Source organism: Bombina bombina, chromosome 3, assembly GCF_027579735.1.
Source record: "Bombina bombina isolate aBomBom1 chromosome 3, aBomBom1.pri, whole genome shotgun sequence".
Taxonomy (NCBI): domain Eukaryota; kingdom Metazoa; phylum Chordata; class Amphibia; order Anura; family Bombinatoridae; genus Bombina; species Bombina bombina.
This window is the reverse complement of record NC_069501.1, coordinates 535,794,460-535,817,040: the sequence shown is the minus strand read 5'-3', so window position 1 is coordinate 535,817,040 and position 22,581 is coordinate 535,794,460. Positions and strand designations below refer to the sequence as shown.

General features: G+C 39.1%; 1 protein-coding gene across 1 annotated transcript in view; it reads right to left on the bottom strand.

Moving 5' to 3' along the window:
• Positions 1 to 3,719: 3,719 nt before the first annotated feature.
• Positions 3,720 to 22,581, bottom strand: part of NCDN (neurochondrin) — a 38,011-nt gene continuing 19,149 nt past the window's right edge. Inside the window, exons 6-7 of the mRNA XM_053706997.1 lie at positions 15,784 to 15,926; positions 3,720 to 5,403 (exon numbers count right to left, since the gene is read on the bottom strand). Coding sequence (XP_053562972.1) covers positions 4,967 to 5,403; positions 15,784 to 15,926 — 580 coding nt within the window. The 3' untranslated portion in view covers positions 3,720 to 4,966. The remainder of the gene's footprint in view (positions 5,404 to 15,783; positions 15,927 to 22,581) is intronic.

The following is a 22,581-nucleotide window of genomic DNA, read 5'->3' as shown; positions in this document are numbered from 1 at the left end:
TTGTCCGAATAGTCTCCATCTTGAAGGATGGGACTCCGAGAAACTTGTTTAGACTCTTGAGATCTAAAATGGGTCGGAACGTTCCCTCTTTTTTGGGAACCACAAAGAGGTTTGAGTAAAACCCCTGCCCCTGTTCTTGTTTTGGAACGGGAAAAATTACTCCCATAGTGGAGAGGTCTTTTACACAACTTAAGAACGCCTCTCTTTTTATCCGGTCTGCAGACAATCGTGAAAGAAGAAACCTTCCCCTTGGGAAGGAATTTTTGAACTCCAACTGATACCCTTGAGACACGATTTCTAGTGTCCAGGGATCCTTAACGTCTCTCATCCAAGCCTGGACAAAGAGAGAAAGTCTGCCCCCTACTAGATCCGGTCCCGGATCGGGGGGCGCCCCTTCATGCCGTCTTGGGAGCAGCCGCGGGCTTCTTGGATTGTTTACCCTTGTTCCAAGCCTGGTTTGGTCTCCAGACGGACTTAGCTTGTACAAAATTCCTTTCCTGTTTAGCGGAAGAGGGGACTCCCTTGAAATTTCGAAAGGAACGAAAATTACTCTGTCTACCCCTCTGTTTAGATGTTTTATCCTGAGGTAGGAGGTGACCCTTACCTCCCGTAATGTCAGAAATGATCTCTTTCAAGTCAGGCCTAAATAGGATCTTCCCCTTGAAAGGAATAGCCAAAAATTTGGATTTAAAGGACACATCCGCAGACCAAGATTTTAACCATAAGGCTCTGCGCGCTAGAATGGAAAATCCTGCATTCTTAGCCGCCAATTTGGCAATCTGAAAGGCGGCATCCGTAACAAAAGAATTAGCCAGCTTAAGGGCTTTAATTCTATCCATTATTTCCTCAAAAGAAGTCTCAGTCTTAAGAGACTCTTCTAAGGCGTCAAACCAAAAGGCAGCCACAGTTGTGACTGGTACAATGCAGGCCGTCGGTTGTAATAGAAACCCTTGATGAACAAATAGCTTTTTTAGAAGACCCTCCAACTTTTTATCCATAGGGTCTTTGAAAGCACAACTGTCCTCAATAGGGTAAAAATAGCTCCCTCCACCTTAGGGATTGTTTGCCAAGAGTCCCGAACGGTGTCAGGTATAGGGTACATTTTCTTAAAAATAGGGGAAGGTGAGAACGGGATACCCGGTCTTTCCCATTCCCGCGAAACAATTTCCGAAATTCTCTTAGGAACCGGAAAGACATCAGAGTAAGAAGGAACTTCTAAGTACTTGTCCATCTTACACAATTTCTCTGGAGGTACCACAATAGAGTCACAGTCATCCAGAGTTATCAAAACCTCCCGCAGTAACAGGCGGAGATGTTCAAGTTTAAATCTGAAGGACGTGACGTCCGAATCTTTCTGTGGTAATGCTCTCGCTGAGTTAAACAGTTCCCCCTCAGAAAGGGTCTCCCCACCCCCCAATTCAGATCCCTGGGAGGGTACATCGGAGATAGCCATCAAAGCATTAGAAGTCGCAGGAACCATATAGGTTTCTGTCCTGCTGCGTTTGCCCTGTAATGTTGGCAACTTGGATAACACTTCTGTGAGAGTAGATGACATAACTGCAGCCATATCCTGCAAAGTGAAAGAAGCAGATGACGATGAAGAACATGGCGTCACTTGAGCGGGCGTTAAAGGCTGTGATGCTTGGGGAGAAAGTTGCGGCATACCCTGAATCTCATCAGTCTGAGCACCTTCGTTAGACATATCTTTATTAAAAAATATTTTTTCTTTACATTGTAAAGCTCTCTCAACACAAGTATCACAAAGTGAAACAGGGGGTTCCACAACGGCATCTAAACACATGGGACAAGTACTTTGCTCAATGTCCTCCATTGTAGCAGATGCAAGGTACAAATGTGGTCAATCCCTGATAAACAATCAGAAAAGAAAGTGCAGCAAAATTAGTGTACTGTTTCTTTAAAATTTGCCAACGCTTATTATTATGCTCAAAATTAAATCAAGTAATTGAGATATTTTAGCCTGCAAGTGCGGTCAATATATACCTCGCACCACTCACACGAGGCCCTTTTTAGAATTACACTGTTACTCACAGGCACCCCGCCACAGCTCCGCTGCGGCTCCTACCTGCCTCCGTGTGACCACCACTATTTTCCAGTCAGCGTGCCTAAAACCATTTGTAAATATCGTGACACGCGGACTTAGGGGCTGTACGCACACACTTGTTCACCGGGACTCGACAGCTGCGTAACTGCGCGGCAAACACGCAAACTCAAGTCCCGCCCATCGTGGGCGGAAACGATTGCACAGAGCATGTGAAAAATAAAGGGCTAGTAACGTCAAGCACAGAAAAACTTAAGTAACAAGCACCTTTCAAACAGTCTATTCCCCAGCGTCAGCCTCACAAAAATAAACCAAGTTATGCCCGCTACAGCACTCCCACATCTGAGCACTACAGAAACCTTCCAGCGCTCCTGGCTAAACATATTGAAATGCCGGACTGTCTGGAGGAAATAATAATATGTATATTGTCATCTTTATTATGCAGAACATGACATCCACATATATGACCAGGGATACCCTTAGCAAGGCCCATAAACCGCAATAATAGAGTACAGTCAGTTCTGAGTATCTGCTATCAAGCCCCAGAAATAAAAAGACTGCACTTACCTCCATGCTGAGGAACAGCATGAAAATACCTACAGTGTCAAGAGGTCCACTCTTCCTCCTGAGGTCCTGTGAATAATGAAAGGTCTTAGGCAAATTCACTAAGTCCCCTTCCAGGCAGCACCAATAAGGGAGGCACAGTGAGACTAAAATCCCACAAGTTCCCAAGCATAAGTGGATCATCCAGAAGCTGCCTGGTAATAAAATAGTACACTTTGGCACCATTTGAAAATAAAAAAACTCTTGATTGAAGAATCTAAACTAACACCTCAATTTACCTCTTCCTATCACTAACACAGGCAAAGAGAATGACTGGGGTGGGAAGGAAGGGAGGAGCTATATATACAGCTCTGCTGTGGTGCTCTTTGCCTCCTCCTGCTGACCAGGAGGCGTAATCCCATAAGTAAGGATGAAATCCGTGGACTCGTCATATCTTGTAAAAGAAATATCTGCCAAAAGGGCACCTACCATTTGTGTTAGAGGAGGAAACATTTCTGCATGGTTTTAAATATAGAATTTCTACAGCATTGTCAAATAATCATAAATACACTACTGCATATTGCTTTAAAAAAAAAAAAAAAGTGTTTTTACGGACCCCTGGACCCACCATACAACTACCACACTGAAGTTACAATACGAAATTGCACAAAGAAATAAAAAACATTTACTAAGTACCTCCTCTGCAAATATAAGTGATCTGCTGTCTGACTCAGGCACACACTGTACAAACTGAAGTGCCAAGTCTGTCTCACACTGTGCATAGTGGTTTAGTGCACACTTAGAAATCCTCTCAAATGCTTAATAGCACATTGCTGTAGCGCACTCTGGTGGCTGCCAAAATTACAATTATTATTTTATTTTTTTATTAATAGTGGTGCATGGGCTCCCCTTACAGGAGTCACCCTTCTCACTCCCTGATGGCGGCCCAATATGCAAGGTTTAGGCCAGTGATTCCCTCATAAAGCTGTCACAAACACGTTCATGCTCCATGTGACTATAGTACTATTGGAAACAAAGTTAATTTTTTTTACTATGCATTACTTTAAAAAAATAAGTTCCATCTCCTTTTAATAGTAGTGAAAACAGGGGAAGCCGGTTTCTTGGACAAAGTGCTATAGCAGCGTTTACTGGTAAGGACGGACAATGTTACATGGTTCACAGAGAGAATTAATGGAATCACTAATATTCAATTCTCCTCTAATGTGAGGCTAGAATATACAAGGACATCACAGTACCTGCCCAAGGTTATTACAAACATGACAGATATGCATTAGAGAAAATGTAAAAATAAGTATTTAAAAAATATGTTACATATATTTCCCAGTTAAATTTAGATTTGTTTATTTTAAGCTAATCTAAAGCAAAATGTCTTCTTTTTAAAATAATTTTCATAATTTGGTTTCTAGTACAAGGCAAGGGATATAACAGACAAAAATATGTTTATAAATGACCATACAATTTAAAAAAGAAAAAAAAAAGGTTTTTGAAAAACATTTTTAATACAAAGTAATTTGATGGGTTGTTAATATTCAATAAAAAAAAATCTATTTGCTTGTGTTTTTTTTTTTTTTTTTTATAAATGCAGTTACTCTGCACTGGAGTCTTTCTACTTATTTCTTAAAGAACATGAAATCCAACTTTTTTTTTCAGGATTCAGATAGAGCATACAATTTTAAACAACTTTTCAGCTTACTTCCATTATCTAACATGCTTTATTCTGTTAGTATCCTTTGTTGACAAAGAATCCAAAGGTAGGCTCAGGCGCAGCAAAGCACTACTGGGAGCGAGCTGCTTATTGGAGTTTGCACATATACGTCTTTTTTTATTGGCTCACCTGAAGTGTTGAGCTAGTTTTCAGTAGTGCACTGCTGCTTCTTCCACAAAGGATGTCATGAAAATGAAGCAAATCTGATAACAGAAGTAAACTGGAAAGTGGTTTAAAATTGTATTCTTTATTTGAATCATGAAAGAAAAAAATTGGGGTTTTATGTCATCTTTTTAATTAGTAACATTTGCTGTACTATTATGCATTTAAACTTTGGTTGGTGTGCCAGTTAAAGATTTAAACCTTAAAAGGTGTTTTCTTTGTTTCATCTAAAGAGGACACATATATATATATATATATATATATATATATATAAATATATATATATATATATATATATATATATTTTAATAAGTTGTGCACAATCACATACTTCCTGCTAGTTTTACCATTTTAAGATCAATTAATACAGCTTTGTTTTATGTGCTGTTAAGTGCTTTGCATAGTTTTGTGTTGGTACCATACATGCAATCATACTACTTTGCTAAAAGGTTGTGTTTTTTCCCAGAATCCTTTGATCAAGATAGTTCAGACAGACATTGCTCCAATGCTGCCATTCCATACAGATTAGCCTTCTCTTCCCCACCTTGTGTCCGGATCATTTCTCTGCAGGCCCTACTGCTGCGGGCAAGTTCACAGAGAAGGGTTTGTAGAGTCATCACTAAGTCAGAGTCCACTGATGATGGTAAAACTTGACCCAAGAGACTAAGTATGTCCCGTAACCAGCCTAACTCAAGCACCAGAGCAGACAACCAAGGCAGCAGAGGGATACAACTAGAGAAAGCCTGTATACCCAAATACCAGAGCTCTGAAATCTCATCCCAGGAATCTTCATAACCTGCAGACAGCATCACATGTGGTTTTCCGGTGTCTGCGTCATTTGATGCTACATGAGAACGGCTCAGGAACTGAATTACAGATGTAAAGAAATCCCGAGATAGATTTTCCTGTAAAACTAAAGTAGAAAAAAAAAATAATGAAAACCCCCCACAAAATATGGAATCTTTATATTATTTTATTACCACATTTTTTTTAAAGGTAGAATACTACAGCGGCAGAAATTATAAAATCACATATAAATTCTAAATCTCATATAAAATGTTTGTGTCTTAAGAAAAAAAAAAAAATATATATATATATATATATATATATATATTCATTCAAGAAAGATATCAAAGTGGGAAGCAATTGCTTGATATGGAGGTCAATCAGAAATAAATATATATATATATATATATATATATATATATATAACACCAATGTTATAATTTTTCACATAAAAATTAAGTTCAGCATATGGTGCAGAGCCTTAGAAAATCTATATCAAGAAAAATATAAGAAAGACATGGAAATAAAAAATGATTATTTCCAAAAAGGCAGGGACTTCATTCAGCACTCTTCTCAAAATAGAACTGCTCCAAATTGCAAGTAAAAAATAGCACTTTATTGACATATGCACCTAAACGTGTCACAGAATATCTCTCTTCAAGGAAGATATGCAAATTAGGTATTATCAATTATACTATAAACTTGATATTTGATTGCTATACATAATATACCTAAAATATAGCAAAAAATACAGTAATAACTGACCAGTCAGAGTGAACCCCAGTGCCTATATTCAAACACCACACCTTCTCAGGGTCAGTAGTGGCTTGTATCGCACAAATTACATCCTCCGAAACAATACACACCAATGCCAGCTCTCTGAGAAGATGTGGTGTTTGATACTGGTGCACGGGCCTCCAATGGATATGTGTGTATGCCACAGAAAAACAGGAAGCATATTGCAAAAATGCTTATATTTCAAATTGAAATGCATCCATGCATATTTCAATTTTGACTGTTCTATCCCTTTATTGTCCTTGTTTTGTTTGCTTTTTTAGTGTGTGTGTGTGTTTTTTTTTTTATATACGGAAAAATAAAAAAATCATTCTTAAAATGGAGTTTAAAACAAAATGTATGAGTAGAGACAAAATGGTGTCAGTATTGTTTATATATATATATATATATATATTTTTATTTATTTATATATATATATATATATATAGATTTATTTATATACATCTCTATATATATATATATATATATATATATATATATATATAGATTTATTTATATACATCTCTCTATATATATACATCTCTCTCTCTCTATATATATATATATATATATATATATATATATATATATATATATATATATACACACACACATCTCTCTCTCTCTCTCTCTCTCTCTCTCTCTCTCTCTCTCTCTCTCTCTCTCTCTCTCTCTCTCTCTCTCTCTCTCTCTCTCTCTCTCTATATATATATATATATATATCTCTCTCTATATATATATATCTCTATATCAAGAAAAATATAAGAAAGACATGGAAATAAAAAATGATTATTTCCAAAAAGACAGGGACTTCAGCACTCTTCTCAAAATAGAACTGCTCCAAATTGCAAGTAAAAAATAAAAAATAGCACTTTATTGACATATGCACCTAAACAACGTGTCACAGTATATCTCTCTTCAAGGAAGATATGCAAATGAGGTATTCTCAATTATACTATAGGCTTGATATTTGATTGCTATACATAATATACCTAAAATATAGCAAAAAATACAGTAAAGACTGACCAGTCAGAGTGAACCCCAGTGCCTATGTGGTAAGCTAATATATAGTTAGCGAAGTATATTTGGAATAACCACTCCCAACTGCACACTGTTTCTTCACCATCCATGTAAAGATAAATCCTGTGCAGGATAAAAAATGGGATCTAGGTTATCTATAAAGTACTTCTATGTAGCAGCAGGTTAATAGCAGACATAAAACATGTAAAGCACAAGATAATTTTACATACACAAGCCATGCAGTTAGCTAAACATTCCATATATTAGCTGAAAGAAAGAGAAATTGGTGATATACACAGCTACACCCAGCTGCTCACAGAACCCCTATGAATTAATGAGGTATAACCTGGGCAGGTATAAATATACGGGATCTAAGCTGTGCAATCAAGATGTTCTTAACCAAGTATTATATTCAGCGGAATGTATTTAAGCAGAAACAATGTATACACAAGAAGTTAATAAGTTGATACAACATAGAAAGCTGTTAGTATATGGCAAGTTCGTCAAGTCTATTTAGTGCGTTGCAGCATAGTTCCTCCATACAAGGAAAGTACACCTATATGGCAAGTAGAAGTTCTCTTAGTAACAATACCGCCTTCGGGCGTGTATATATAGCCTATAGGGCGTCTCCAGATATTTATGTGCAGCCATAAGCATCAGCACTTGACAGAAACCGCCTTCAGGCTTTATATGTGCGGTCTGCAGAGCGTCTCCAAATATATTGAACAGCCGTTATCGGCACTTTGAATGCTCGAAATGTTCGAATACAAAGTATTTCAATAGGTGCAAAGCAGAGACAACATACGGCACCTTCCAATACTGCTGTTGCCGTGTGCTTGTTAATCCACGAGTAGTTATATCCCAAACCAGGCTGGAAAACTAGCTCGCTGCATATTCCTGTGTGACCATAGACGGCACTTAGGGTCACCTGATGGGTCAGCTGATGCCGATGCGCGTTTCACCCCCTCGTCTTTGGTGAGGCGGGGATTTGTTATGGCAGATGATGAGAAGTTCCGAATCTTTCTTTTTATAGCATACTAGATAACACACCCCTACTGTCAGGTGAAATATAATTGCAGATACTCTATCTTTTACATACAGCTACAAATGGCATGTTTCATATCTAAACATAAAAAAAGTGCAAAATAAAACAATTTCTACATTACATTAATTACAGTAGGTTAAATCCCACTTAGCATAGATCAAATGTTTCAAGCCTATGTATAAAAGGCAAACTTCTATAGGTATCTAAGTATGCCTGTCATATACTTTAAGACATTATGTTGAGAAAATAGACATCTGGATAAGGGAAGATACTTTGTATACGAACATTTCAAGCACGAACGGTATGTGTTAAAGTTCAAAGTGCTGATGCTAACGGCTGTTCAATATATTTGGAGACTCTCTGCAGACCGCACATATAACGCCTGAAGGCGGTTTCTGTCAAGTGCTGATGCTTACGGCTGCACATAAATATCTGGAGACGCCCTATAGAATATATATATATATATATATATATATATATATATATATATATATATATATATGTCTATAAAGATGACTGTAGATATTATTTTGCGCACACACAATTTACGATGTGAACTATGAAAGATCTGTGCACAGAGTCAGGGTGGTTAGTTTATGAAAATCACAGCTCACTGTCTGTAAACCTAGCTGGTCTGTGCATAAATAATAAAACAATAATAATCCTAAAAATGGGTTAAAACACAAACTAAAAGTCAAGTCTAGACTGGCACTGTATGACTGGTCCAAAGCTGAACATGACTGCTGAGCTAATCACTGGCTATATTTAGATCATGATTAGCTGCAGGCATTGCCACTCCTGAACTGACTTTAACTGTGTGTTTAGCCCCATTGGCGCCATAGAGTGCTATAAGAAGGTCTATGAGTCCACCTAGATTTACTCATCAACAAAAACTACCAAGAGAACAAAGCAAATCTGATAATAGAAGTACAATGGAAAATTGTTTAAAACGACATGTTCTATCTAAACCATAAAAAACAACAACTTAATTTTTACTTTACTGTCCCTTTAAAATGACACCCACAATTCAGTTTTACAAACTTTGCCTCCTATGGAGGTGGTGAAGTAAGTTTGTGCTAAGATTTCTACGTTGATATGCGCTTCTCAGCATTTTGAAGCCTGTTTCCTCTCAGAGTACAGTGAATGTCAGAGGGATGTGAAGGGAGTATCACCTATTGAATGCAATGGTTTTCCTCACTGGATTTATTTCATAGGTTTTCTGTTATCGGTCGTAGAGATTCATCTCCTACCTCCCTTTTCAGATTGCTCTCATATTCCATTACCTCTACTGATAACCGTTTCAGTACTGGTTTGGCTATCTGCTATATGTGGATGGGTGTCTCTTGGTAAGTATGTTTTCATTTACTTAAATGTCTTTAGCTATTTTAGCTAGAAGAGCTTTGTGGCTTAAATCTTGGAATGCTGATATGACTTCTATGTCCAGATTGCTATTTCTTTCCTTCCAAGGTAATAAATTATTTGGTTCACAGTTGGATTCAATAATTTCAACTGTCACTGGGGGGAAGGGAGTTTTTTTGCTTAAGATAAGATCTAAGGGTACATTTAAAGCTTCTAACCGTTTTTGTTCTTAAATAAGGAACAGAAACCTAATTCTTCCCCAAGGAATCAGTTTCCAATTGGAAGCTTTCTTCAAATTGGAATAAATCCAAGCCATTTAAGAGATCAAAGTCAGCCTCTAAATCCGCATGAAGGTGCGGTTCTTATTCCAGCTCAGCTGGTAGGGGGCAGATTAAGATTTTTTCTAAGATGTTTGGATCAATTCGGTCCAAAATCATTTGATTCAGAATATTGTCTCTCAGGGGTACAGAATAGGATTCAGAGTAAGACCGCCTGTGAGAAGATTTTTTCTCTAACGCATTCCAGCAAACCCAGTAAAGGCTCAGGCTTTCCTGAAGTGTGTTTCAGACCTGGAGTTATCTGGGGTAATCATGCCAGTTCCGTTTCAGGAACAGGGTCTGGGGTTTTATTTAAATCTATTCATTGTCCCAAAGAAAGTAATTTTATTCAGACCAGTTTTGGATCTAAAAATTTTGAATCGATATGTAAGAGTACCAACTTTCAAAATGGTGACTATAAGGTCTATTCTGCTTTTTGTTCAGCAAGGGCATTATATGCCCACAATAGACTTACAGGATGCATATCTTCATATTCTGATTCATCCAGATTGCTTTCAATTTCTGAGATTCTCTTTTTTAGACCAGCATTACCAATTTGTTGCTCTTCCTTTTTGGCCTAGCAACAGCTCTAGGAATCTTTTCAAAGGTTCTTGGTGTCCTACTCTCTGTTATCAGAGAGCAGGGTGTTGCGGTTTCCTTGTTTGGACAATATCTTGGTACTTGCTCAGTCTTTACGTTCTGCAGAATCTCACACGAATCAACTAGTGTTGTTTCTTCAAAGACATAGTTGGAGGATCAATTTACCAAAAAGTTCCTTGATTCCTCAGACAAGGGTCACCTTTTTAGGTTGCCAGATAGATTCAGTGTCCATGACTCTGTCTCTAAAAGACAAGAGACAATTTAAATTGGTTTCAGCTTGTCGGAACCTTCAGTCTCTATTATTCCCTTCAGTAGCTATGTGCATGGAAGTTTTAGGTCTCATGACTGCAGCATCGGACACGATTCCCTTTGCTCATTTTCATATGAGACCTCTCCAGCTTTGTATGCTGAACCAATGGTGCAGGGATTATACAAGGATATCACAATTAATATCCTTAAATCCAAATGTTCGACTATCTCTGACTTGGTGGTTAGATCACCATCGTATAGTTCTAGGGGCCTCTTTGGTTCGTCCAACCTGGACTGTGATCACAACAGATGCAAGTCTTTTCAGGTTGGGGAGCTGTTTGGGGATCTCTGACAGCACAAGGGGTTTGGGAATCTCAAGAGGCGAGATTACCAATCAATACTTTGTTTTCAGACAGACAATATCACAGCTGTGGCATATGTAAATTATCAGGGTGGGACTCACAGTCCCCTAGCTATGATAGAAGTATCTTGAATACTTTCTTGAGTGGAATCCAGCTCTTGTCTAATTTCTGTGGTACATATCCCAGGTGTAGACAATTGGGAAGCGGATTATCTCAGCCGTCAGACTTTACATCTGGGGGAGTGGTCTTTCCATCCAGATGTGTTTTCTCAGATTGTTCAGATGTGGGGTCTTCCAGAAATAGATCTGATGGCTTCTCATCTAAAACAAGAAACTTCCAAGGTACCAGTCCAGGGATCTTCAGGCAGAAGCAGTGGATGCTTTGACACTTCCTTGGTGCTACCAACCTGCTTATATTTTCCCGCCTCTAGTTCTTTTTCCAAGAGTGATATCCAAAATCATCATGGAACAGTCATTTGTATTGCTGGTAGCTCCAGCATGGCCTCACAGGTTTTGGTATGCGGATCTTGTTCGGATGTCCAGTTGCCAACCTTGGCCTCTTCCATTTAGGTCGGATCTTCTGTCTCAAGGTCCGTTTTTTCCATCAGGATTTCAAATCATTAAATTTGAAGGTATGGGAATTGAACACCTAGTGCTTAGTCATAGAAGTTTCTCTTACTCTGTGAATAATACTATGTTACAGGCTCGTAAATCTGTTTCTAGAAAGATTTATTATCGATTTTGGAAGACTTATTTTAATGGTGTTCTTCTCATAAATTCGCTTGGCATTCTTTCAGAGTTCCTAGAATTTTACAGTTTCTTCAGGATGGATTGGATAAGGTTTTGTCTGCAAGTTCCTTGAAGGGACAAATCTCTGCTCTGTTTTATTTCACAGAAAGATTGCTAAGCTTCCTGATATTCACTGTTTTTAACAAGCTTGGGTTTGTATCAAGCCTGTCATTAAATCAATTTCTCCTCCTGTGAGTCTTAATTTGGTTTTTAAGGCTTTACAGGCTCCTCCATTTGAGCCTATGCATTCTTTGGATATTAAACTACTTTCTTAGAAAGTGTTGTTCCTTTTGGCCATCTCTTCTGCTAGAAGAGTTTCTGAATGATCTACTCTTTATTGTGAATCTCTTTTTCTGATTTTTCATCAGGATAAGGCGGTTTTGTGGACTTCATTTAAATTCTTTCCTAAGGTTGTGATTTCTAACAACATTAATAGAGAAATTGTTGTCCCTTTCTTGTGTCCTAATCCTAAGAATTCTTTGGAGAAATCCTTCCATTCTTTGCATGTGGTAAGGGCTTTGAAATATTATGTTGAAGCTACTAAAGATTTCAGGAAGACTTCTAGTCTATTTGTTATCTTTTCTGGTTCTAGGAAAGGTCAGAGGGCTTCTGCCGTTTCCTTGGCTTCGTGGTTAAAGCTTTGGTTTCAGTCAGCTTATTTGGGGTTGGGTCAAGCCCCATCTCAGAGAATTACAGCTCATTCTACAAGATCAGTCTCCACTTCGTGGGCTTTTAAGAATGAAGCTTCAGTTGATCAGATTGGCAAAGCAGCAACCTGGTCTTCTTTGCACACATTTACTAAATTCTACCGTTTTGATGTATTCGCTTCTTTGGAAGCAGTTTTTGGTAGAAAAGTTCTTCAGGCAGCTGTTTCAGTTTGATTCTTCTGCTTATGTTTTAAGTTTTTTCTTTTCATTTAATGAGAATTAACTTATATTTTGGGTTGTGGATTATTTTTTCAGCGAGAAATGGCTGTTTTTATTTTTATCCCTCCCTCTCTAGTGACTCTTGCGTGGAGTTCCACATCTTGGGTATTGCTATCCCATACGTCACTAGCTCATGGACTCTTGCCAATTACATGAAAGAAAACATAATTTATGTAATAACTTACCTGATAAATTCATTTCTTTCATATTGGCAAGAGTCCATGAGGCCCACCCTTTTTGTGGTGGTTATGATTTTTTGTATAAAGCACAATTATTTCCAAATTCCTTTTTTGATGCTTTCTACTCCTTTCTTTATCACCCCACTTCTTGGCTATTCGTTAAACTGAATTGTGGGTGTGGCGAGGGGTGTATTTATAGGCAATTTTGAGGTTTGGGAAACTTTGCCCCTCCTGGTAGGATTGTATATCCCATACGTCACTAGCTCATGGACTCTTGCCAATTACATGAAAGAAATGAATTTATCAGGAAAGTTCTTACATAAATTATGTTTTTTCATGCTGGCCAATGCAAAAACGTGCCCTTTGGTTAGCTTTAAAACCAATTTTTTTTGCATAATAAGTTTAAGATGTTTAATTGCTGATCTTTTGCACACATGATAGATTTTCCAGTGCAAAGCATTTGACCATATGGGGGCGCTAAATCACTGATCTGCAAAAAAAATATAAAAAAAATTCAGACTGGAACAAGGCTACATCTAACACCTCTTTAAACAGAATTGAAGCCACCAGGAATGGGAGGGTCATCTCTAAAGGGAAAATAATTACTAGTTAGAGGAAGAAAAGTTACTAGTTCACTCAACAATAAAAATGCTAATTTCTTGCTTGTCCGAGACCAATGAAAATTCTAGGCCATTTCCAGAAGATGAAGCAACTTGCCTGTATGTAATGAGAAAGCTATAAAGGTCTGGAAGTTAAACTATCTCTGGGTCTGAGGTATCTAAAGTCATACCTCTAAGAGCAGGATTTATTAAAGCAATGCTTCTAAAATTGCGCCTAATAGGACTGAATCCTCTGATTTATTAATGTAAAGTGCGCCTTAAATTGGTTCCCCAAGGTGCACCAGTTCGCTTTAAAAAGGGTTATATTTGCTAGTTTTAGTCGCATTTCCTACAGTCCGCCTTAGCATTCCGCCCAATTACCAATTTATTATTTATTTGTACCTTTGGAGAACGCAAAATTCTCCTACAAATATGCACATTATAGTTCTCAATAGGTACTGAGGAGAAGAGCATTAGAAATCAGCAAGTCTTTGAGCTTGTGTCGTGTTCACAACTATTTCTGATGAAGTACTTTCTGATTCTAGCAGGTCTATATTTAGCTACATACATACGCCAAATAGAGAATGCAAAATTCCCCCACAAAGAAGGAAAATGTATTATGGTTATATAGGGTCATTATTATAAAAATGTATTGTGGTAACACACATCGTCTCACCAAAATTAATGCACACATTTTCCCCATGTAAAACGCAAATGTATTAGATTATTTGAAGAGGGCAAAAAATACACAGGTTTGAAATGATAAATCAGGAGAACTTTCTTTTTTTTTGCGTGGAGAAATGAATCATAATTCGCCCCAGCTCGCCTTCTAAACAGCGCAAAATAATATGTGCAATTTTGTGATAAATTTGTGCGCACCGGTGTGCCTCTCCTAGAGCGAACTGCAGAGAACTCTTAGGAGAATATTAAAGGACCAGTCAACACATTAGATTTGCATAATCAACAAATGCAAGATAACAAGACAATGCAATAGCACTTAGTCTGAACTTCAAATGAGTAGTAGATTTTTTTATAACAAATTTCAAAGTTATGTATATTTCCACTCCCCTTGTACCATGTGATAGCAATCAGCCAATCACAAATGCATATACGTATAGTCTGTGAATTCTTGCACATGCTCAGTAGGATCTGGTGGCTCAAAATTTGTAAATATAAAAGACTGTGCACATTTTTTTTAATGTAAGTAAATTGGAAAGTTGCTTAAAATTACATGCTGTATCTGAATCATGAAAATGTAAATTTAACCTGAGTGTCCCTTTAAGGACAATTCTCCTAGCACTTGATAGCCCTAATTGTGCTTTTTTTTCCCCTTTGATTTTGTGTGTCATTACTCATTAGTTGGCAAGTCTCCAAACAGAAGCTAGGAAGCATTTACTGCTGTTATGTTTTTGTTTTGTTGATAATGTAATGATGCCTAATGCTTATTGAGTTTTATTGAGAATGACAAAATGTGAAATCCTTAAAGACATGAAAATCGCCCCACCCACTTAATTACTAAACCAACACAATACTGCTGTTTAAAAGTAGCACTGTATGATTGCTCGCAATAAGAAAATTAAACTTTAGAACTTTAGTTAAAAAGTGTGGTGCAGTAAGTTAGTGACATGAGAGTTGATTATAATTAAAGGGCCAATATAGTAAAAAAAATATACAGTATATACATATTACATGCTCTAATCCTATAGAGCATGTCATGTTAAGACTATCCACCCTTGACTACCGCGTGTTTAACCCCCCCTCAAAAGGGGTTAAAACACACAGTAAAAATACGATTGGGGCTCGCAGAGAGATGAAAAAAGGTTCTGATCCAATCAGCAGTGCTAGTCTCACGACTCAGATGGGGAACTAGCGCTACTGATTGGATCAGTGGTGTTTGCCGCTTGGGACCAGCAGTGTTCTGCAAGTCCCGTGTGGCATTTCCTGTGTGTGTTAAAACTCTTTGTGGGGGTTAAATGCATAGTAGTCTAAGGTCAATAGTATTAACGAATTGGAGGATGTAATTTTTTTTACTATAATGGCTCTTTAAAGTCCTTTCCATATCTCACTTTATTTGCTAGGTGTTTGCAGGCCAATCTGAGGTTGGATATTGAGTAGGATTATAGTGAATATACTACATTTTCCTGTGCACTTTCTTGACATTATTCTACATTTCTACAGGAAATGCTTCACCCGTGGTTTCAACTTACATCTGTCCCCAACCTCTGACTGGCAGTAAGTAGTAGACGAGTATAGAAAAGGGTATCTACAGAAGAAATCAAGATTTGTTACCTGGAGTTTCAGCTTGTAAACGGCTCATCATTAGTCCCAGAGTGGCAATGTTGGCTATCAGAACCATGTGACCTTCCTTATTTAGCAGAGTGGGGAGACACTTTATCAGAAGCTTTAGTAAAGACACAAAGCAGGTTTCCTGTCTAAAGGGAAATATAAAACAGAAGATAAACAAATAAGTTAACAGCAAGAGATCATAATTAACAGACGTGCATTTGTTTCCAGACAAAGCATCCTAATAACTAATTTCCCCCCATTATTTTGCTTGCAAGAGACTAAACAAGAGACACTTAACTAAATAACAAATCAGTGAAAATTAGTTGACATTCATTTATTAGTAAAAGGGATCATAAATATATAAAATGTATAATTTTTATGTTTGATAATCACTTTTAAAGAATGAACAAATGGAACAAACTAATTATCATTGATTGGTTAAAATTGCCATTTTGTTATTCGCAAAAACTCCAAATAAAGAAAAAAAAAAATGGTTATTTGAATCATTCATCCAAAAACAAATGTAAATGTCTAAAAATTACCCCAGGAAGTGATGTAAGGCAGCAGCTGTTATTGAAGGTTTAGGAAGTTGAGAAATTGTATATCATTTTTTTACTGTGAAAGTGGCATTTAAAGGGACACTCAATCAAAATTAAATGTTTATTATTCAGATAGAGCATGCCATTTTAAACAACTTTCCAATTTACTTCTATTAACAAAATGTGCACAGTCTTTTTATAGTTAAACTTTTTGAGTCACCATCTCCTACTGAGCATGTGCAAGAATAAGTGTGTATGCATTTGTGAATGGCTGATGGCTGTCACATGGTACGTGTATGCATTTGTGATTGGCTGATGGCTGTCACATGGTACAAGGGGAGTGGAAAAAGACATAACTTAAAATTGTCAGAAAAAAATAATCTACTATTCATTTGAAGTTCAGACTAAGTGCTATTGCATTGTCTTGTTATCTTGCATTTGTTGATTATGCAAATCTACTGTGTTGACTGATCCTTTAAAGGAACACTAAACAAGTTTTCTATAGTGCATATAAAAGAACAGCAATTAAAAAACATAATTTATGCTTACCTGATAAATTCCTTTCTCCTGTAGTGTAGTCAGTCCACGGGTCATCCATTACTTATGGAATATATTTCTTCCTAACAGGAAACTGCAAGAGAATTACCCAGCAGAGCTGCTATATAGCTCCTCCCCTCACCTATCATACTCAGTCATTCGACCAAAGCAGACGAGAAAGGAGGAACCATAGGGTACAGTGGTGACTGGAGTTTAATTAAAATTTAGACCTGCCGTAAAAACAGGGCGGGCCGTGGACTGACTACACTACAGGAGAAAGGAATTTATCAGGTAAGCATAAATTATGTTTTCTCCTGTTAAGTGTAGTCAGTCCACGGGTCATCCATTACTTATGGAATACCAATACCAAAGCTAAAGTACACGGATGAAGGGAGGGACAAGGCAGGAACATTAAACAGAAGGAACCACTGCCTGAAGTACCTTTCTCCCAAAAATAGCCTCCGACGAAGCAAAAGTGTCAAATTTGTAAAATTTTGAAAAAGTGTGAAGCGAAGACCAAGTCGCAGCCTTGCAAATCTGTTCAACAGAGGCCTCATTTTTAAAGGCCCAGGTGGAAGCCACAGCTCTAGTAGAATGAGCTGTAATCCTTTCAGGAGGCTGCTGTCCAGCAGTCTCATAGGCTAAGCGTATTATGCTACGAAGCCAAAAAGAGAGAGAGGTAGCCGAAGCCTTTTGACCTCTCCTCTGTCCAGAGTAAACGACAAACAGGGAAGAAGTTTGACGAAAATCCTTAGTTGCCTGCAAATAGAATTTCAGGGCACGGACTACGTCCAGATTATGGAAAAGTCGTTCCTTCTTTGAAGAAGGGTTAGGACACAGAGATGGAACAACAATCTCTTGATTGATATTCCTGTTAGTAACTACCTTAGGTAAGAACCCAGGTTTAGTACGCAGGACTACCTTGTCTGAATGAAAAATCAGATAAGGAGAATCACAATGTAAGGCAGATAACTCAGAGACTCTTCGAGCCGAGGAAATAGCCATCAAAAACAGAACTTTCCAAGATAACAGCTTGATATCAATGGAATGAAGGGGTTCAAATGGAACGCCTTGAAGAACATTAAGAACTAAGTTTAAGCTCCACGGCGGAGCCACAGACTTAAACACAGGCTTAATCCTAGTTAAAGCCTGACAGAAAGCCTGAACGTCTGGAACTTCAGCCAGACGTTTGAGTAGAAGAATAGACAGAGCAGAAATCTGTCCCTTTAACGAACTAGTAGATAAGCCCTTTTCTAAACCCTCTTGTAGAAAGGACAATATCCTAGGAATCCTAACCTTACTCCATGAGTAACTCTTGGATTCGCACCAATGTAAATATTTACGCCATATCTTATGGTAAATTTTTCTGGTAACAGGCTTCCTAGCCTGTATTAAGGTATCAATAACCGACTCCGAGAAGCCACGCTTTGATAGAATCAAGCGTTCAATCTCCATGCAGTCAGCCTCAGAGAAATTAGATTTGGATGTTTGAAAGGACCCTGAATTAGAAGGTCCTGTCTCAGAGGCAGAGACCACGGTGGACAGGACGACATGTCCACTAGGTCTGCATACCAGGTCCTGCGTGGCCACGCAGGCGCTATCAGAATCACCGAAGCTCTCTCCTGTTTGATCTTGGCAATCAAACGAGGAAGCATCGGGAATGGTGGAAACACATAAGCCATGTTGAAGACCCAAGGGGCTGTCAGAGCATCTATCAGCACCGCTCCCGGGTCCCTGGACCTGGATCCGTAACAAGGAAGCTTGGCGTTCTGACGAGACGCCATGAGATCCAGATCTGGTTTGCCCCAACGACGAATCAGTTGAGCAAAGACCTCCGGATGAAGCTCCCACTCCCCCGGATGAAAAGTCTGGCGACTTAGAAAATCCGCCTCCCAGTTCTCCACGCCTGGGATGTAGATCGCTGACAGGTGGCAAGAGTGAGACTCTGCCCAGCGAATTATCTTTGAGACTTCCAACATCGCTAAGGAACTTCTGGTTCCCCCTTGATGGTTGATGTAAGCCACAGTCGTGATGTTGTCCGACTGAAATCTGATGAACCTCAGAGTTGCTAACTGAGGCCAAGCTAGGAGAGCATTGAATATTGCTCTTAATTCCAGAATATTTATTGGGAGGAGTTTCTCCTCCTGAGTCCATAATCCCTGAGCTTTCAGGTAATTCCAGACTGCTCCCCAGCCTAGAAGGCTGGCGTCTGTTGTTACAATCGTCCAATCTGGCCTTCGAAAGGTCATCCCCTTGGACAGATGTGGCCGAGAAAGCCACCATAGAAGAGAATCTCTGGTCTCTTGATCCAGATTTAGTAGGGGGGACAAATCTGAGTAATCCCCGTTCCACTGACTTAGCATGCACAATTGCAGCGGTCTGAGATGCAGGCGCGCAAATGGTACTATGTCCATTGCCGCTACCATTAAGCCGATTACTTCCATGCACTGAGCTACTGACGGGTGTGGAATGGAGTGAAGGACACGGCAAGCATTTAGAAGTTTTAATAACCTGGCCTCTGTCAGGTAAATTTTCATCTCTACAGAATCTATAAGAGTCCCTAGAAAGGGAACTCTTGTAAGTGGTAATAGAGAACTCTTTTCCACGTTCACCTTCCACCCATGCGACCTCAGAAATGCCAGAACTATCTCTGTATGAGACTTGGCAGTTTGAAAACTTGACGCTTGTATCAGAATGTCGTCTAGGTACGGAGTCACCGCTATGCCTCGCGGTCTTAGTACCGCCAGAAGTGATCCTAGAATTTTTGTAAAGATTCTTGGAGCCGTAGCTAATCCGAAGGGAAGAGCTACAAACTGGTAATGCCTGTCTAGGAAGGCAAATCTCAGATACCGGTAATGGTCCTTGTGAATCGGTATGTGAAGGTAGGCATCCTTTAGATCCACTGTGGTCATGTACTGACCCTCTTGGATCATGGGAAGGATGGTTCGAATAGTTTCCATTTTGAATGATGGAACTCTTAGAAATTTGTTTAGGATCTTTAAGTCCAAGATTGGCCTGAAGGTTCCCTCTTTCTTGGGAACCACAAATAGGTTTGAATAGAATCCCTGCCCGTGTTCCGTCCGCGGAACTGGGTGGATTACCCCCATTAGTAAGAGGTCTTGTACACAGCGTAGAAACGCCTCTTTCTTTATTTGGTTTGCTGATAACCTTGAAAGATGAAATCTCCCCCGTGGAGGAGAAGTTTTGAAGTCCAGGAGATATCCCTGAGATATGATCTCCAACGCCCAGGGATCCTGGACATCTCTTGCCCAAGCCTGGGCGAAGAGAGAAAGTCTGCCCCCCACTAGATCCGTTTCCGGATAGGGGGCCCTCTCTTCATGCTGTTTTGGGGGCAGCAGCAGGTTTCTTGGCCTGCTTGCCCCTGTTCCAGGACTGGTTAACTTTCCAGCCCTGTCTGTAACGAGCAACAGCTCCTTCCTGTTTTGGAGCGGAGGAAGTTGATGCTGCTCCTGCCTTGAAGTTACGAAAGGCACGAAAATTAGACTGTTTGGCCTTTGATTTGGCCCTGTCCTGAGGTAGAGCATGGCCCTTACCTCCCGTAATGTCAGCAATAATTTCTTTCAAGCCGGGCCCGAATAAGGTCTGCCCTTTGAAAGGAATATTAAGCAATTTAGATTTAGAAGTCACGTCAGCTGACCAGGATTTAAGCCATAGCGCTCTGCGCGCTTGGATGGCGAATCCGGAGTTCTTAGCCGTAAGTTTGGTTAAATGCACAACGGCATCAGAAACAAATGCGTTAGCTAGCTTAAGTGTCTTAAGCTTGTTGATTATTTCATCCAATGGAGCTGAGCGAATGGCCTCTTCCAGAGACTCAAACCAGAATGCTGCCGCAGCAGTGACAGGCGCAATGCATGCGAGGGGCTGTAAAATAAAACCTTGTTGAACAAACATTTTCTTAAGGTAACCCTCTAATTTTTTATCCATTGGATCTGAAAAGGCACAACTATCCTCCACCGGGATAGTGGTACGCTTAGCTAAAGTAGAAACTGCTCCCTCCACCTTAGGGACCGTCTGCCATAAGTCTCGTGTGGTGGCGTCAATAGGAAACATTTTCCTAAATATGGGAGGAGGGGTAAAAGGCACACCCGGTCTATCCCACTCCTTGCTAATAATCTCTGTAAGCCTTTTTGGTATAGGAAATACGTCAGTACACACCGGTACCGCATAGTATCTATCCAACCTACATAATTTCTCTGGAATTGCAACCGTGTTACAATCATTCAGAGCCGCTAATACCTCCCCTAGCAATGTGCGGAGGTTCTCTAGCTTAAATTTAAAATTGGAAATCTCTGAATCCAGTCTCCCTGGATCAGATCCGTCACCCACAGAATGAAGCTCTCCGTCCTCACGTTCTGCAAACTGTGACGCAGTATCTGACATGGCTCTCATCTCATCCGCGCGCTCTATCCTTAACCCAGAGCTATCGCGCTTGCCTCTTAATTCTGGCAACTTAGATAATACTTCTGTCATAACAGTAGCCATGTCTTGCAAAGTGATTTGTAAGGGCCTCCCTGATGTACTTGGCGCCACAAAATCACGCACCTCCTGAGCGGGAGGCGAAGGTACTGACACGTGAGGAGAGTTAGTCGGCATAACTTCCCCCTCGTTGTCTGGTGATAATTTCTTTACATGTAAAGATTGACTTTTATTTAAAGTAGCATCAATGCAATTAGTACACAAATTTCTATTGGGCTCCACATTGGCCTTTAAACATAGTGAACAAAGAGATTCATCTAAGTCAGACATGTTTAAACAAACTAGCAATGAGACTAGCAAACTTGGAAATACTTTTCAAAATTAATTTACAAGCAATATAAAAAACGTTACTGTGCCTTTAAGAAGCACAGAAAAACTGACACAGTTGAAATAACAATGATCCAAAATAGTTATAGCAACCAAATTTTCACAGTAAATGTATTAAGTTAGCAAAGGATTGCACCCACCAGCAAATGGATGATTAACCCCTTAGTACCCAAAAACGGAAAACAATTATATAATTAACGTTTTTCTCACAGTCAAATACACTATCACAGGACTGCTGTGCCTGATTACCTCCCTCAAAATGGATTTTGAAGACCCCTGAGCTCTCTAGAGACGATCTGGATCATGGAGGATGAAGTAGACAGATTGTGACTGAATTTTTACTGCGCAAAAAAGCGCTAAAATAGGCCCCTCCCACTCATATTACAACAGTGGGGAAGCTCAGAAAACTGTTTCTATGCAGAAAACAAAGATGGCCATGTGGTAAAAATCATGCCCTAATAAGTTTTATCACCAAGTACCTCACAAAAACGATTAACAAGCCAGTAAACGTTTTAAACATACATTTGAAAGTTATGTATTATTATTAATAAGCCTGCTACCAGTCGCTTTCACTGCAGTTAAGGCTCATACATTATTTCAGTATTAACAGTATTTTCAGAGTCAATTCCATTCCTTAGAAAAATACATTCAGTGTACACACACACACACACATCAGCCTGATACCAGTCGCTATCACTGCATTTAAGGCTGAACTTACTTTACAATGGTATCAGCAGTATTTTCTCAGTCAATTCCATTCCTCAGAAAATAAATTACTGCACTTACCTCATTTGTTGCAGGGGAGCCCTGCATGCTATTCCCGTTCTCTGAAGTTACCTCACTCCTCAGATGAGAACAGCCAGTGGATCTTAGTTACGTCTGCTAAGACCATAGAAAAAAA